Below are 14,606 nucleotides of genomic sequence, written 5' to 3' on the forward strand. Positions count from 1 at the left end.
CCCTCAGAAATAATACCACACACCTACAGCCACCTGATCTTTGACAAACTTGACAAAAACAAGAAATGGAGAAAGGATTCCCTATTTAATAAACGGTGCTGGGAAAATTGGCTAGCCATAAGTAGAAAGCTGAAATTGGATCCTTTCCTTACTCCTTATACGAAAATTAATTCAAGATGGATTAGAGGCTTACATGTTAGACCTAAAACCATAAAAACCCTAGAAGAAAACTTAGGTAATACCATTCAGGGCATAGGCATGGACAAGGACTTCATGTCTAAAATACCAAAAGCAACGGCAACAAAGGCCAAAATTGACAAATGGGATCTCATTAAACTAAAGAGCTTCTGCACAGCAAAAGAAACTACCATCAGAGTGAACAGGCAACCTACAGAATGGGAGAAAATTTTTGCAATCTACTCATCTGACAAAGGGCTAATATCCAGAACCTACAAAGAACTCAATCAAATTTACAAGAAAAAAACAACCCCATCAAAAAGTGGGCAAATGATATGAACACACACTTCTCAAAAGAAGACATTCATACAGCCAACAGACACATGAAAAAATGCTCATCATCACTCGCCATCAGAGAAATGCAAATCAAAACCACAATGAGATACCATCTCGCACCAGTTAAAATGGCAATCATTAAAAAGTCAGGAAACAACAGGTGCTGGAGAGGATGTGGAGAAATAGGAACACTTTTACACTGTTGGTGGGACTGTAAACTAGTTCAACCACTGTGGAAAACAGTGTGGCGATTCCTCAAGGATCTAGAACTAGAAATACCATTTGACCCAGCCATCCCATTACTGGGGATATACCCAAAGGATTGTAAGTCATGCTGCTGTAAAGACATATGCACACGTATATTTGTTGCAGCACTATTCACAATAGCAAAGACTTGGAATCAACCCAAATGTCCATCAGTGACAGACTGGATTAAGAAAATGTGGCACATATACACCATGGAATACTATGCAGCCATAAAAAAGGATGAGTTCGTGTCCTTCGTAGGGACATGGATGCAGCTGGAAACCATCATTCTCAGCAAACTATCACAAGAACAGAAAACCAAATACCCAAATACCGTATGTTCTCACTCACAGGTGGGAACTGAACAATAAGAACACTTGGACACAGGAAGGGGAACATCACACATCGGGTCCTATTGTGGGGAGGGGGGAGGGGGGAGGGATAGCATTAGGAGATATACCTAATGTAAATGATGAGTTAATGGGTGCAGCACACCAACATGGCACATGTATACATATGTAACAAACCTGCACGTTGTGCACATGTACCCTAGAACTTAAAGTATAATTTTTAAAAAAAAAGACACTGTGAGACAGATCGATAGATAGATAGATAGATAGATAGATAGATAGATAGATATAATGGAATACTACTCAGCCATTAAAAGGAATGAATTAACAGCATTTGCAGTGACCTGGATAAGACTAGAAACTATTATTCTAGGTGAAGTAACTCAAGAATGGAAAACCAAACATTGTGTGTTCTCACTGATATGTGGGAGCTAAGCTGTGAGAACGCAAAGGAATAAGAAAGATACAATGAACTTTGGGGATTTGGGGTAAGAGTGGGAGGGGGGCGAGAGACAAAAGACTACAAATATGGTATGGTGTATACTGCTCAAGTGATGGGTGCACCAAAATCTCACAAATTCACCACTAAAGAACTTACTCATGTAATCAAATACTACCTATACCCCAATAACTTATGGAAAAATAAAATTTAAAAAATAAAAATAAACATTTCAAAAAAAAGGTACTTCAAAAACACTAAAATATTTTAACCTCATAACCACCCTATGGGATGGTATTATTATTATTATCCCCAGTTTACATAAAAAGAATCTGTGGCAGGGGAACATTCCCAAAGTTACATGGGCAATAACTGTCAAGGTCAGGATCAGAACTCAATCTGCTCCAGAGTCCATCCTTTTGAACAACTATACAGATGCTCCTCAATTTATGATAGGATTACATCCTGATAAACCCACAGTAAGTCGAAAATAATGTAAATTGAAAGTATGTTTTCGACCCAAAATACTGTCAACTTAAGATGGGTTTAGCCAGAGGTAGCCCCATCCTAAGTCAAGGAGCATATGGAATGCATATCACTTTCACACCATCATAAAGTCAAAAAATAAAATAAAAAACTGTACTTTCACCATTAAAATAGGGACCAAAATCTTTAACATGGATTATAAGATACTTTATCTACCTCTTTAGCCTCATTTTGCTTCTTACTCTCCCCTTCTCCCTGCACTCCATCCTTCTCTCAGTCTTCTTCCCACAACAGGGCCTCAGCAAAAGCTATTCCTTGTGCTTAAAATGTTCTCAAAAGGGCTCCTCTACTCCCCTCTTAACCAAGTCAACCTTACCCAGCCTTTAGAGCTCATCTTAACAGTCACTTCCTCAGGGTAGCCTTCCTTGAAACTGAGAGTGGATTAAACTTCCCTATCATATTTCATTCTACAATATACCTTTACTGCATAGCATATAAATATATGTATACACAGAGCATATACATATAAAAGCTGCAATGCTGAGTTTATTTGATTAATGTTTCTTTGGTCCACAATTCTCTAATACATGAAACAATCAGCAATAAAAATGAAAAATCTCATTTGCAGTTACAAGGAAAAACAAAAGATAATCAGACATACCATGTCATTTTAATCTGTTTATAAGCAAATAAGAAAAGTGCAGGGTATTCCTCCTTGTTAAAAGTTTAAAAGTTCAAAACAGGGTCAAACTACAAATGAAATCACTGGTTTGTCTTCATCTTATTTTCATAGATGATATAAATTATAATTACTAACTGTGTAAAAGAGTTTGGCAACCTTTCACCTAAATATTAAGTGGAAAGCTTCATTCTTAAGTGAACAAGAAATTTTCAATTAATCATACTGCTCAATTATAAAAGCATAATAACAAGTAACTACAATCAGTGATTTTTTTAAAATAAATTCCAAAGTAAAATAACCAAAAATAACTTTGCAGTTAAAAATAAAAATACAGTATTGTAGCATGTCCATCTAGAAACATCATTCCTCCAAATTTCCTTTCCTATAAATCAGTCAACAAAAGAATACATTAACATAAGCACTTTACTTGACAGACATTGCTAGGGGAGTATATACTGTACTGGGAAAGCCTTTCACAAAAAAACTTAGGCCAGGCACAGTGGCTCACATCTGTAATCTCAACACTTTCGGAGGCCAAGGTGGAGGGATCGCTTGAGCCTAGAGGTTTAAGACCAGCCTGGGCAGCATGGCAAAACTCCATCTCTACAAAACAATACAAAAACTGGCCGGGCGCGGTGGCTCAAGCCTGTAATCCCAGCACTTTGGGAGGCCGAGGCGGGCGGATCACAAGGTCAGGAGATCGCGACCATCCTGGCTAACACGGTGAAACCCCGTCTCTACTAAAAAATACAAAAAAAAAAAAAAAAAAACCATACAAAAATTAGCCAAGAATGGCGGCAAGTGCCTGTGGTCCCAGCTATTTGGAAGGCTGAGGTGGGAGGACTGCTTGACCTAGGACGCAGAGGTTTCAGGGAGCCGAGATAGCACCACTGCACTCCAACCTGGGTAACAGAGCAAGACTCTGTCTGAGAAAGAAAAAGAAAGAGGAAAAGAAAAAGATGTAGTAGTCATATTTCAAGAGTCTGTAAAAACGTTCATGTCCACCAATGCACTATTTCCACATGCAAAAATCTATGCTAAAGTAATCATCACAAGGGCAGAGATTTAGATACAGGGAGTTTTTCACTGCACTGCTATGACAGCAAAAGATAGAAATAATATGCCTAATATCAAATAACTAAATAAATGTAATGAATATCTGAGCAAGGCCTTGCTCTCATTTTATAAATAGTTCATTATTTTTTGCCTTTATCATCTAAACCTATTCTCATTCTCCTCCCGCTCCCCATAGGCCGCTATATTAACATGTTTAATCTTTTATATGTAGATTATTCCTTCAAAAATGTTTTTTGGGGCTGAGTGTGGTGGCTCACACCTGTAATCCTAGCGCTTTGGGAGGACTGCTTGAGCTCAGGAGTTTGAGACCAGTCTGGACAACATGGCGAAACCCAGTCTCTAAAAGAAATGCAAAAATTAGCCCGGCATGGTGGTGCACATCCATGGTCCCAGCTACTTCGGAGGCTGAGGTGGCAGGATCTCTTGAGCCCAGGAAGCTGAAAATGCAGTGAGCCATGATCACACCACTGCACTCCAGCCTGGGTGAGAGTGAGACCCTGTCTAAAAAAAAAAAAAAAGGTTTTTTATGTGCTTATACTTATCATCGCTTTCTTCCTATATATTTTACATCTATTCCTATTACTCCATGCACTGATTCTATTAAAGAACAATCTATTCTGTGCCTTTTGTACATTTTACCAATCCACTCTCTTAATAATGAACATCCATGTTAACATTCACTGCCATCAAAAATAATGCTTCAGTGAACATCCTCGTGTGTTTTATGGATCTATGTGAGAATTTCTTGGAATATGAACTAAGGAGTAAATTACTAAATCACTGGATACAGTATAATTAACATGACTAAGTAGCACTAGACTCATCTTGAGGTCGGCTCCACTAGCATTCATTCCAACGAAAAGCACACCAAGTATAAAATAACCCTGTATCCCAAACTATACTTGCCATTTTCCAACTTTAAAATTCTTGAGAAACTACACACGGAAGGTGACATATCCATACTGTTTTAATGTGAATGTCTCTAATTATTAATGATTTTGTGTTCATCTGATTGTGTGGTTTCTACGTCTGTAAATAAATTTTTTTTTTTTTTTTTTTTTGAGACGGAGTCTCGCTCTGTCGCCCAGGCAGAAGTGCAGTGGCCGGATCTCAGCTCACTGCAAGCTCCGCCTCCCGGGTTCACGCCATTCTCCTGCCTCGGCCTCCCGAGTAGCTGGGACTACAGGCGCCCACCACTTCGCCCGGCTAGTTTTTTGTATTTTTTTTAGTAGAGACGGGGTTTTATCGTGTTAGCCAGGATGGTCTCGATCTCCTGACCTCCTGATCCGCCCGTCTCGGCCTCCCAAAGTGCTGGGATTACAGGCTTGAGCCACCGTGCCCGGCCGTAAATAAATATTAGTTCATGTTATTTGCTATTTTCTTATCTATAATTTTCTATGCTTATGAATATAATAAAAATATATTACATATTCAGAATAAATAATGTGAATATAAATAAAAACCAAAGTTAAATATATACTTTCTCTTCTGGACACGACACAGTAATAGGACCTGGACGCACCAACCTACTATAAACAACTAGAAAAGTGGGCAAAATGTATCAAACAAAAACAGTTTTCAGTATGGAGGAAGAGGTAGTTCAAGACTGTGATCCCTGAGAAAACAAACAAAATGACTTTAAACCTGGTGTCAATTTCCGTATCATTGCACAGGGAAACCAAACAAAACTTGAAAGTCTCAGTGAGTTGGAAAGAAAGTGGAATCCACAGTGGATAGAAGTTTCAGAGCAGAATACTACGGAGGAAAGAACTGAACAGAGAAGTCCCAGAAACTGCACTGACTCTTTGGCTTAATACCAGACTGATCATGCTTACGATAAAACTCAACATGGTGGGGCTAAGATAGTAAGAGCTTCAAGTTAAAGAATTCCCAAAACTAATACAGAGCTAGGAATTGTTGAGACCCTACTAGACACTTTGGAGAGACCACAGTCTTGCTACCTCCTGTCCTATGTCTGCGACTTAAGAGTTACTCAATAGAGACTCTGTAAGAGACATGCCTGAACAGTAAGGCTAAACTAGCCCTAGCATAACAGCCACTCTAAACCTTACTGGAAAAAAAAAAAAAAAAAAAACCTTTAAACTAGTTTTAAAGGATAAAGTTGATCCACAAATAACTTATCTGCCTGCAAAACCGGTCTAACAATCATAAAATATGACAAAATCCAGCTCTCAGCAACATAAAATTTGCCGTCTGATATATTGTCTAAAGTCAGTAGCCATAAGCAGCAGAAAAATGTGACCTACATAAAGAAGCAAAATCAATGAGTAAATTGACCTAGAAAATGACATTTTAGAATGAAAAAACAAGAGCATTAAAGCAACTATTAATATACTAAATATTTTCAAGGATTTAAAAGAATTAAATGAGGAAAAAAATGGAAAATATTTAAAAGAACCAAATAGAATTCACAGAAAGAGGCCAGGCGCAGTGGCTCATGCCTGTAATCCCAGCACTTTGGGAGGCCGAGACGGGCGGATCACTAGGTCAGGAGTCCAAGAACATCCTGGTCAACATGGTGAAACCCCGTCTCTACTAAAAATAGAAAAGTCGGCCAGGTGTCGTGGCGTGCACCTGTAATCCCAGCTACTCAGGAGGTTGACGCAGGAGAATCACTTGAACCCAGGAGGTGGAGGTTGCAGTGAGCTGAGATCACACCACTGTACTCTAGCCTGGCAACAGAGCAAGACTCCATCTCAGAAAGAAAAAAAACAATTTACAGAAAGAAAAATATACTATCTGAAATTTCAGTGGATGGAATTAACACACTGCTGAAGAAAAGATCAGTTAACCTGAGACTATAGCAATAAAAACAATTTAAATAAAGCACAAAAACACTAAAAAAAGAGTTAACAGATCTCAGTAACCTGTGAGACAATATCAAGAGGTGTAATATATCTGTAATTGGAGTCCCAGAAAAGATGGGAAGGGGGGACAAGAAGACAGTATTTGAAGAAACAATGACTAAAATGTTTCCAAATTTTATGACACTTGCCTTACACACTCACAGATGTAAAAACTATAAGACGACAAACACAAGGTAAGCTAGAACCAGAAATATAATCAAATTCAATGACAATCAGTAATAAAACTCTAAAATTAAACACATTAAACTGGAGTTTGAGAGAAATATGCTAAAGAATCTAAATTTTAATATAATGAAAAAGAGTAATTATAGGGCACAATTTTAGATACATTTAATGAAAGCTAGATTAAGGATCAGCTGACTGAGCTGTTGCTGTGGGCAATGTAAAGGGCACTAAAATAAGCCTGGAAATGCAACAAAAATAGAGAAAATATTTACTACTCCTCCTCAACAGGACAGATAACTATATGGTTGAAGAAACAGTTTGATAAGGCACTTGGGGTTCAAAATAAGTTCACCTCCAATACTACCCATTGCAAATGACTCCTAAGTTGCATCTCAAGAGGGTAGATCCAATTAACTGCAGAGGTTTTGTTCACAGAGTGAGTTACTCAAGTTTAAGGGACTCAGATAAAACTAGATCAAAAAGAAGAAAAGGTATGCACTATTACCTAATACTTTTCTTTCTCTACATTTATCTTCTTTTCTAATAAATATTGAATGTACATTTAAAGAACAATTGGAAGAAGAATTAAATTATCAGTTTGCCTGAAACACCATTATCTTAGTGCATACTTTTAGGGTCCAAGTATGGCAAGAGTAGCCATAGGGATCTCAATGCTATTTTAATTAATCTATTCAATTTGACAATTATCCCATGTATAATAATATCAGTTACTTTACAAGCTACTAATGTGTTTGGGAGGGGAATACTTTAAAATACCAAAGAGTACTTAAGTTTTTTTTACCCATTGTCCTTTATCTCCTTGAAGTTTACTGAAGAAAAGCTTTAGTTCGCGAACTGTCAAATTATAGCTAGCCAGCACTCCCAACATGTCAACTAAAAGATCTGGAAACAAAAGAAAACAATAAAATAACTCAGCTAATTATAGTTCTCGAATATTTAAAATAAACTGTGCTTATTTAAGGGCTTGGACACTAAAGTTCTAGGTGCATGCTACATGCTCAAATATTTCTTAAATATTGCTACATGGAATAAGAAAAATAAGTATTTAAAAATTAAACTTTATCTCTTTGCATACATTGTACTATAGAAAAAAATCATACCTGCTATCATATTGTCAACTTTTTCAATTTTCCCAAGCACTTTTTCAACAAGGCCTACTTCAGTGCAGACTTGAAGATTCCGTATGCTTTTCTTCAGAATAGCTGTAAACATGCTCCAGACTTCTGCTTGGCAAGTAATGTCACATTTTTCCAGTAGGTCCACCATGCAGCTGATACTCTCACCTTCTTGGATAATGAAATTCATTTCTAAATCAAACTGTCCTCCTACCAACTTCCAAGGAAAAAAAAAAAGTAAAAGCATTAGTATCCTCAATATCACTATAGCATGTTCCTAAACATTAGATTAACAATAACTATTCACATTCTTCCTCTAAAACAAAAGGTTCATTAAAAAAAAAAATTCTTAATGAACACACACCACTCAAAAACTGAAGTTTCTGAAGTAATCTCCAAATTTAGACAGTAAAGTCAAGTAAGAGAATATAAACATTAAAATATTTTTCAACAAAAACAAACATAGGATGTCTTAGGTAAATTGCTATCTACTAACCTGTTACCAATAAACATCTAAATCAGCTGTACAATTGCTTCTCATTCAGTATTTCGTTTATGAAGTATCAAATCTGTGAACTACACTGAATAATCTAAAGGTCCTTTGTTAACCAAACAAGTAATAAGCTCGTGGTAAAACTGAAAAGCTGAAAAAGGCTCAGAATGGTCACACATTGGAGTTTATATTAGTCAAATTTTTGGTTTATTAAGCCTGTTCATTTTACCTCTCTTCTTTTCTGTCAATAATCAGTATAACTTACATATAATTAGTCACACATCTGAAAACGCTATAGCTATACTGGCCTTGTCATCTCATCCACAGCCTCCCAACACAGAGGGAAGGTTTGTACATTTTAAATAAATCCTAATTATGTAAAGGAATTAAAATACTTTTAGAATTACCTTTGTAGAGTTATCTTATTTAACTAGATTTTTTAAATAAATTTTTTAAATTTAAAAATACCTACATTTAAGGTATACGATAATACAATCAACTAGACCTTTTAAAGATCTCTGTCAGAAATAGTTACACACATGATTCACGTACACTTTTTTCTTTCTGAATACTTCTCGGTTTTTCATTATGCATTTCTAAACTGCATACCCAAAAGGTATGCAAGTAGAAGAAAGTGAACTTTAAAAAACAAATCCGGCAGGGAGTGGTGGCTCATGCCTGTAATTCCAGCACTTTGGGAGGCCAAGGCGCACAGAGCACGAGGTCAGGAGATCAAGATCATCCTGGCTAACACCGTGAAACCCCATCTCTACTAAAAAACTACAAAAAATGGCCAGGCGCAGTGGCTCATGCCTGTAATCCCAGTACTTTGGGAGGCCAAGGCAGGCGAATCACCTGAGATCAGGAGTTGAAGACCAGCCTGGCCAACATGGTGAAACCCCGTCTCTACTGAAAAAACAAAAATTAGCCAGGCATGGTGGCATGCGCCTGTAATCCCAGCTATTCAGGATTAGTGAGGCAGGAGAATCACTTGAACCCGAGCGGTGGAGATTGCAGTGAGCTGAGATCATGCCACTGCACTCCAGCCTGGGTAACAGAGCCAAGACTCCGTCTCAAAAAAAAGGAAAAAAAAAAAAATACAAAAACTTAGCCAGGCACGGTGCCATGTGCCTGTAGTCCCAGTTACTTGGGAGGCTGAGGCAGGAGAATCACTTAAACCTGGGAGGCAGAGATTGCAATGAGCCGAGATCACGCCATTGAGCTCCAGTATGGGCAACAGACCAAGACTCCGTCTTAAAAAAAAAAAAAAAATCCAATGGCTTATAAATAAAACCAGACATGACCAAGTAGAGTTTAGTCCAGGAAAGCAAGGAAGGTTCGAAACTAGGAAATAAATTAAAATTCCTTTCAGCAGGATCAACAACATGTATCCCAGGTTCTGACAAAAATAAAGACAGGCAAGAGACTGAAAAAAATGGAAATGAACAATGTGAGGATCAGTACTTGCATGCAGAGAGACAAGAACTCCTGGCAAGCACAGTGATAAAGACATTTCATCTTTCTCAGAAAGCTCTGGCAGAGATTTCAGTGTACAATGCTTTGTATTATCACTACTAAGCAGTGTTAGGAGATGATAGCTGGGATTCTACTAAAATAGTCTCTCCTTGTGATGGAGTCAATTCTCCTAATTACACGGCCCTAGCTAAAAACTATATGTGCCTGGTTAGCTAGTCCTCCTGGATAAAAGCTATAAGCTATTCATTATACTATGATACATTCCATTCTACTTAAACTGTTGAATTAGATTATATTGTCCATAAATATAGTTTGTAAATTTTAAAAATACATAATTCAAATAAGAACTTTAATATAGCTGTTTTGGTTTTGTTTGTATTATTTTCTTGTCTGTAACTTTTTGAAATAATTTCAAACATTCAAAAAAAGTACAGAATTCCTTTATACTCTTCGTTCAGCTTCCCCAATGTATATATATTACATAATCATAGTATAATCATGGTATAATCATTTAAACCAGGAAATTAACTTTTACAATACTATTAACCAATCTACAGACATCACTCATAAAAATGTTTAAAAAGGGCCGGGCGCAGTGGTTCAAGACTGTAATCCCAGCACTTTGGAAGGCCAAGGCAGGCGGATCACAAGGTCAGGAGATCGAGACCATCCTGGCTAACACGGTGAAACCCCATCTCTACTAAAAAATACAAAAAACTAGCTGGGCGAGGTGTAGTCCCAGCCACACAGGAGGCTGAGGCAGGAGAATGGCGTAAACCTGGGAGGCGGAGCTTGCAGTGAGCTGAGATCCAGCCACTGCACTCCAGCCTGGGTGACAGAGGAAGACTCTGTCTCAAAAAAAAAAAAGAAAAAAGTTTAAAAACAAGTATTTATACGAATAAGGTGCTTATTACTAACAATGCCTGGCTGGTGGTGGTGGTTATTGTTATTATAAATTTTATAATTTTATAATTACATATCTATATTATTATATGATAACAGTGACATCTAAATAGAACAAAGATCATTTAATCAAAAGGTTAGTGGCTGGGCAAGGTGGCTCACACCTATAATCCCAAAACTTTGGGAGGATAAGACAGGAGGATCACTTGAGGCCTGGAGTTTGAGACCAGTCTGGCAACACAGCCAGACTCTGTCTCCATAATCAAAAAAAAAAGAAAAAAAAATACCCGGGCATGGTGGTGGGTACCTGTAGCCCTACTACTCTGGAGGCTGAGGTGGGAAGATTGCTTGAGCCCGGGAGTTCAAAACTACAGTGAGCTATGATCACACCACTGCACTCCAGCCTGGGTGACAGTGTAAGACTCTGCCTCAAAAAAAAAATAATAATAAGTTTAGGGATAGCTATATTCAAATATCTGGGGGGGAAAAAAATCAATCAATCCATCCCTCATACCATAAAAAAAATTCCAAATGAGTCTAAGATTTAAATGTAAAACTGAAGTCATAAAATAAGTCTAAAATAAAAGTCATAAAAGCACTAAATGGGTTAGGTGTGCTGGCTCATGCCTGTAATCCCAGCACTTCTGGGAGGCCAAGGGAGGAGAGTCTTGTGAGTCCAGGACTTCAAGGCTACAGTGAACTATGATTACGCCACTGAACTCTAGCCTGGGTGACAGAGTAGGACATGTTTCTAAAAATAAAAATTAATTAAATAAAAGCACTGAATGAAATGATACAAAAAACATTTTATCACTTCAAGTGGTAAACACTTTTCTAACTAAGAGTTTTTAAGACTTCTGGACTTCATATTGACATATTTAACTATATAATAATTATAAATTCTATATGCAAAAAAAAATAAAATCAAAAAGTAAACACCTTAGAAAAATCATTTCAACCCACATCATTACATAAGTACAAATAGCTTCCTGAAAAACATTTTTTAAAAGAAAATTTATCTGCTTGTGGGAACTAGGGTGCTAAAAAAAAAAAGAAAAGAAAAGAAAATTTAGGCAAAGGCAATGAACAAAAAGGGAAATAAAAGTGGCACTAAAACATGAAACTCAACTTTGGTTACAAAATGAATGACTGTTAAAACTACACTAATATACCATTTTTACATATTTGACAAATTCCAAATCTCTAACAACATATAAAAATAATACATAGTATGTGCAAGAACATGAGGAGACAGGTACTGTCATACATCACTGTTGTTGAGGAAACAGGTACAATAGGACTTATTAAGAGCAATTTGGGGCTGGGTACGATGGCGCACACCTATAATCCCAGAACTTTGGGAGGCCGAGGCCGGTGGATCCCTTGAGCGCAGGAGTTCAAGACGAGCCTGGTTAACATAGTGAAACCCCGTCTCTACTAAAAACACAAAAATTACCCATGTGTGGTGGTGGGCGCCTGTAGCCCCATCTACTTGGATGGCTGAGGCACAAGAATCACTTGAACCCAGGAGGCAGAGGTTGCAGTGAGCCAAGACCACATCACTGCACTCTATACTGGGTGACAGAGTGAGACCATGTCTCAAAAAAAAAAAAAAAAGATAAACAAAAAAACAGGAATTTGGTAATATCTATCAAAAATTTTTATTTTTCAAACAGCAATCAAGCAGCTAGAAATTTACATTATAGACACATTTAGATAATGATGTTAGATACAAGAACTTCATTGTATTGAATTTTTAAAAATTACAAGATAAAGGTTAATGATGGCCTGGTGTGATGGATCACACCTATAATCCCAGCACTCTGGGAGGACGAGGTGGGTGGATCGCTTGAGGTCAGGAGTTCAAGACCAGCCTGGCCAACATGGTGAAACGCCGCCTCTACTAAAAATACAAAAATTAGCCAGGCATAGAGGCACGTGCCTGTAATCCCAACTACTTGGGAGGCTGAGGCACAAGAATTGCTTGATCCCAGGAGGTAGAGGTTGCAGTGAGTCGCCTGGGCAACAGAGTAAGACTCTGTCTCAAAAAAAAAAAAGTTAATGAAGTTGCACATAACTATACAATGAAATATGATGTACATATAGAAAAGAATGAGGCCACTCCATATGATAGGAAAGATCTCTAAGATACTTTAAGTGAGAAAATCAAGGTGGAGGAAAGTGTGAACAGTAGGCTACAATTTGAGTGTAAATCATTTACACATAGACCTATGCATGTGCTAAATATGTCTAAGAATGAACTAAATATTGATTGTCTCTGGAAAAGATCTATTGCATAGAAGGCAAAAAAAAGATGTTAGTACATACACTTTTGAACAATTTGAATTTTGTGCCATGAACACATATTACTTATTTCAAAAAAACAATTTAAAAAGAAGCCAGTGCAGCCAGGCATGGTGGCTTATGCCTGTAATCCCAACACTTTGGGAAACCGAGAGAGCAGATCAGTTGCACTTAGAGTTCAAGACCAGCCTGGGGTCTTCAACCCCATTTGGTTGAAGCCTTACCAAATGGTAAGACCCCATTTCTACCAAAAATAAAACAAAAAATTAGCTAGGTGTGGTAGCATATGCCTATAGTCCCAGCTGCTTGGAGGCTAAGGTGGGAGGATGGCTTGAGTCCGAGAGGCAGAGGTTGCAGCAACCCAAGACTGTGCCACTGCACTCCAGCCTGGGCGACAGGGCGAGACCCTGTCTCAAAAAAAAAAAAAAAAAAGCAAATGCACAAAATACCACTGATGCGAGCTGCAGAGCTTATGAAATCATCATAAATAAAAATGGTATGAATACAAAAGTTTGGGATTTCTCAAGTAACCTATTTCTAACAAATTACTCACTGAGTCAAAAATAATTCAGCACAATATAACAATGACATTGCAGAGGCGTTATTCAAATATCTAACAACTGGCACCGTGCAGGCATCATGCAATCAGAACACATATGAAATCTATCAAGATGGGCTCAAGCTGTAAAAATCTCATACTTACATACTGAAGCACACTGGCTAAATATTGGCCTTCATAGAACATATGTTAGTGAAAAAAACTAAGAGATACAACACATCTACAGAAAACAATCACAAAATACAAACCTCTAATATATAATAAATTTATAAACTCATTCAACACACTTTTACTGAATGCCTACAGTATGCCAGGCCCTGAGGAAATAGTATAACAGTGATCAATATGACAGAAATAGCCTACCCGTATTTGTAGGAATCAATACTGTGTCTTATATCCTACAGAAATCTTTTTGAATTGCTTATTTAGAAAATGGCTGGGTGTGTGGTGGCTCGCACCTGTAATCCCAGCACTTTGGGAGGCCAAGGTGGGTGGATCACCTGAGGTCAGCAGTTCAAGACCAGCCTGGGCAACATGGTGAAACCCTAGCTCCACTAAAAATACAGAAACTAGCCAGGCGTGGTGTTCCATGCCTGTGGTTCCACCTACTCAGGAGGCTGAGGCAGGACAATCGCTTGAACCCAGGAGGCGGAGGTTGCAGTAAGTCAAGATTGCCCCATTGCACTCCAGTCTGGGTGACAAAGCAAGACCGTCGCACAAAAAAAAAAAAGTAAGAAAAGAAAATACACTAGACTTCCGGTTTCCAAACTGGAACTCTCTTTCTCCATGAAAACATATAAGAACGACACCAAGTAGTAACTTCAGCTCAAAATGTCATTTTTGTATGAATATAAAATATATAACATTCATAAGTTTTCCTAAATACCTA

The 14,606-nt window shown here is 37.7% G+C and overlaps 1 protein-coding gene across 3 annotated transcripts in view; it reads right to left on the reverse strand.

Moving 5' to 3' along the window:
* LRBA (LPS responsive beige-like anchor protein) overlaps positions 1–14,606 on the reverse strand; it is a 787,299-nt gene that overhangs the window by 699,310 nt on the left and 73,383 nt on the right. For all 3 annotated transcript variants that reach the window (XM_033215458.1, XM_033215456.1, XM_033215457.1), the window contains exons 3-4: positions 7,968–8,199; positions 7,649–7,749 (exon numbers count right to left, since the gene is read on the reverse strand). In XM_033215458.1, the coding sequence (XP_033071349.1) occupies positions 7,649–7,749; positions 7,968–8,199 (333 nt within the window). The remainder of the gene's footprint in view (positions 1–7,648; positions 7,750–7,967; positions 8,200–14,606) is intronic.

This window comes from Trachypithecus francoisi, unplaced genomic scaffold (assembly GCF_009764315.1).
Source record: "Trachypithecus francoisi isolate TF-2019V2 unplaced genomic scaffold, Tfra_2.0 Lachesis_group1, whole genome shotgun sequence".
Lineage (NCBI taxonomy): Eukaryota > Metazoa > Chordata > Mammalia > Primates > Cercopithecidae > Trachypithecus > Trachypithecus francoisi.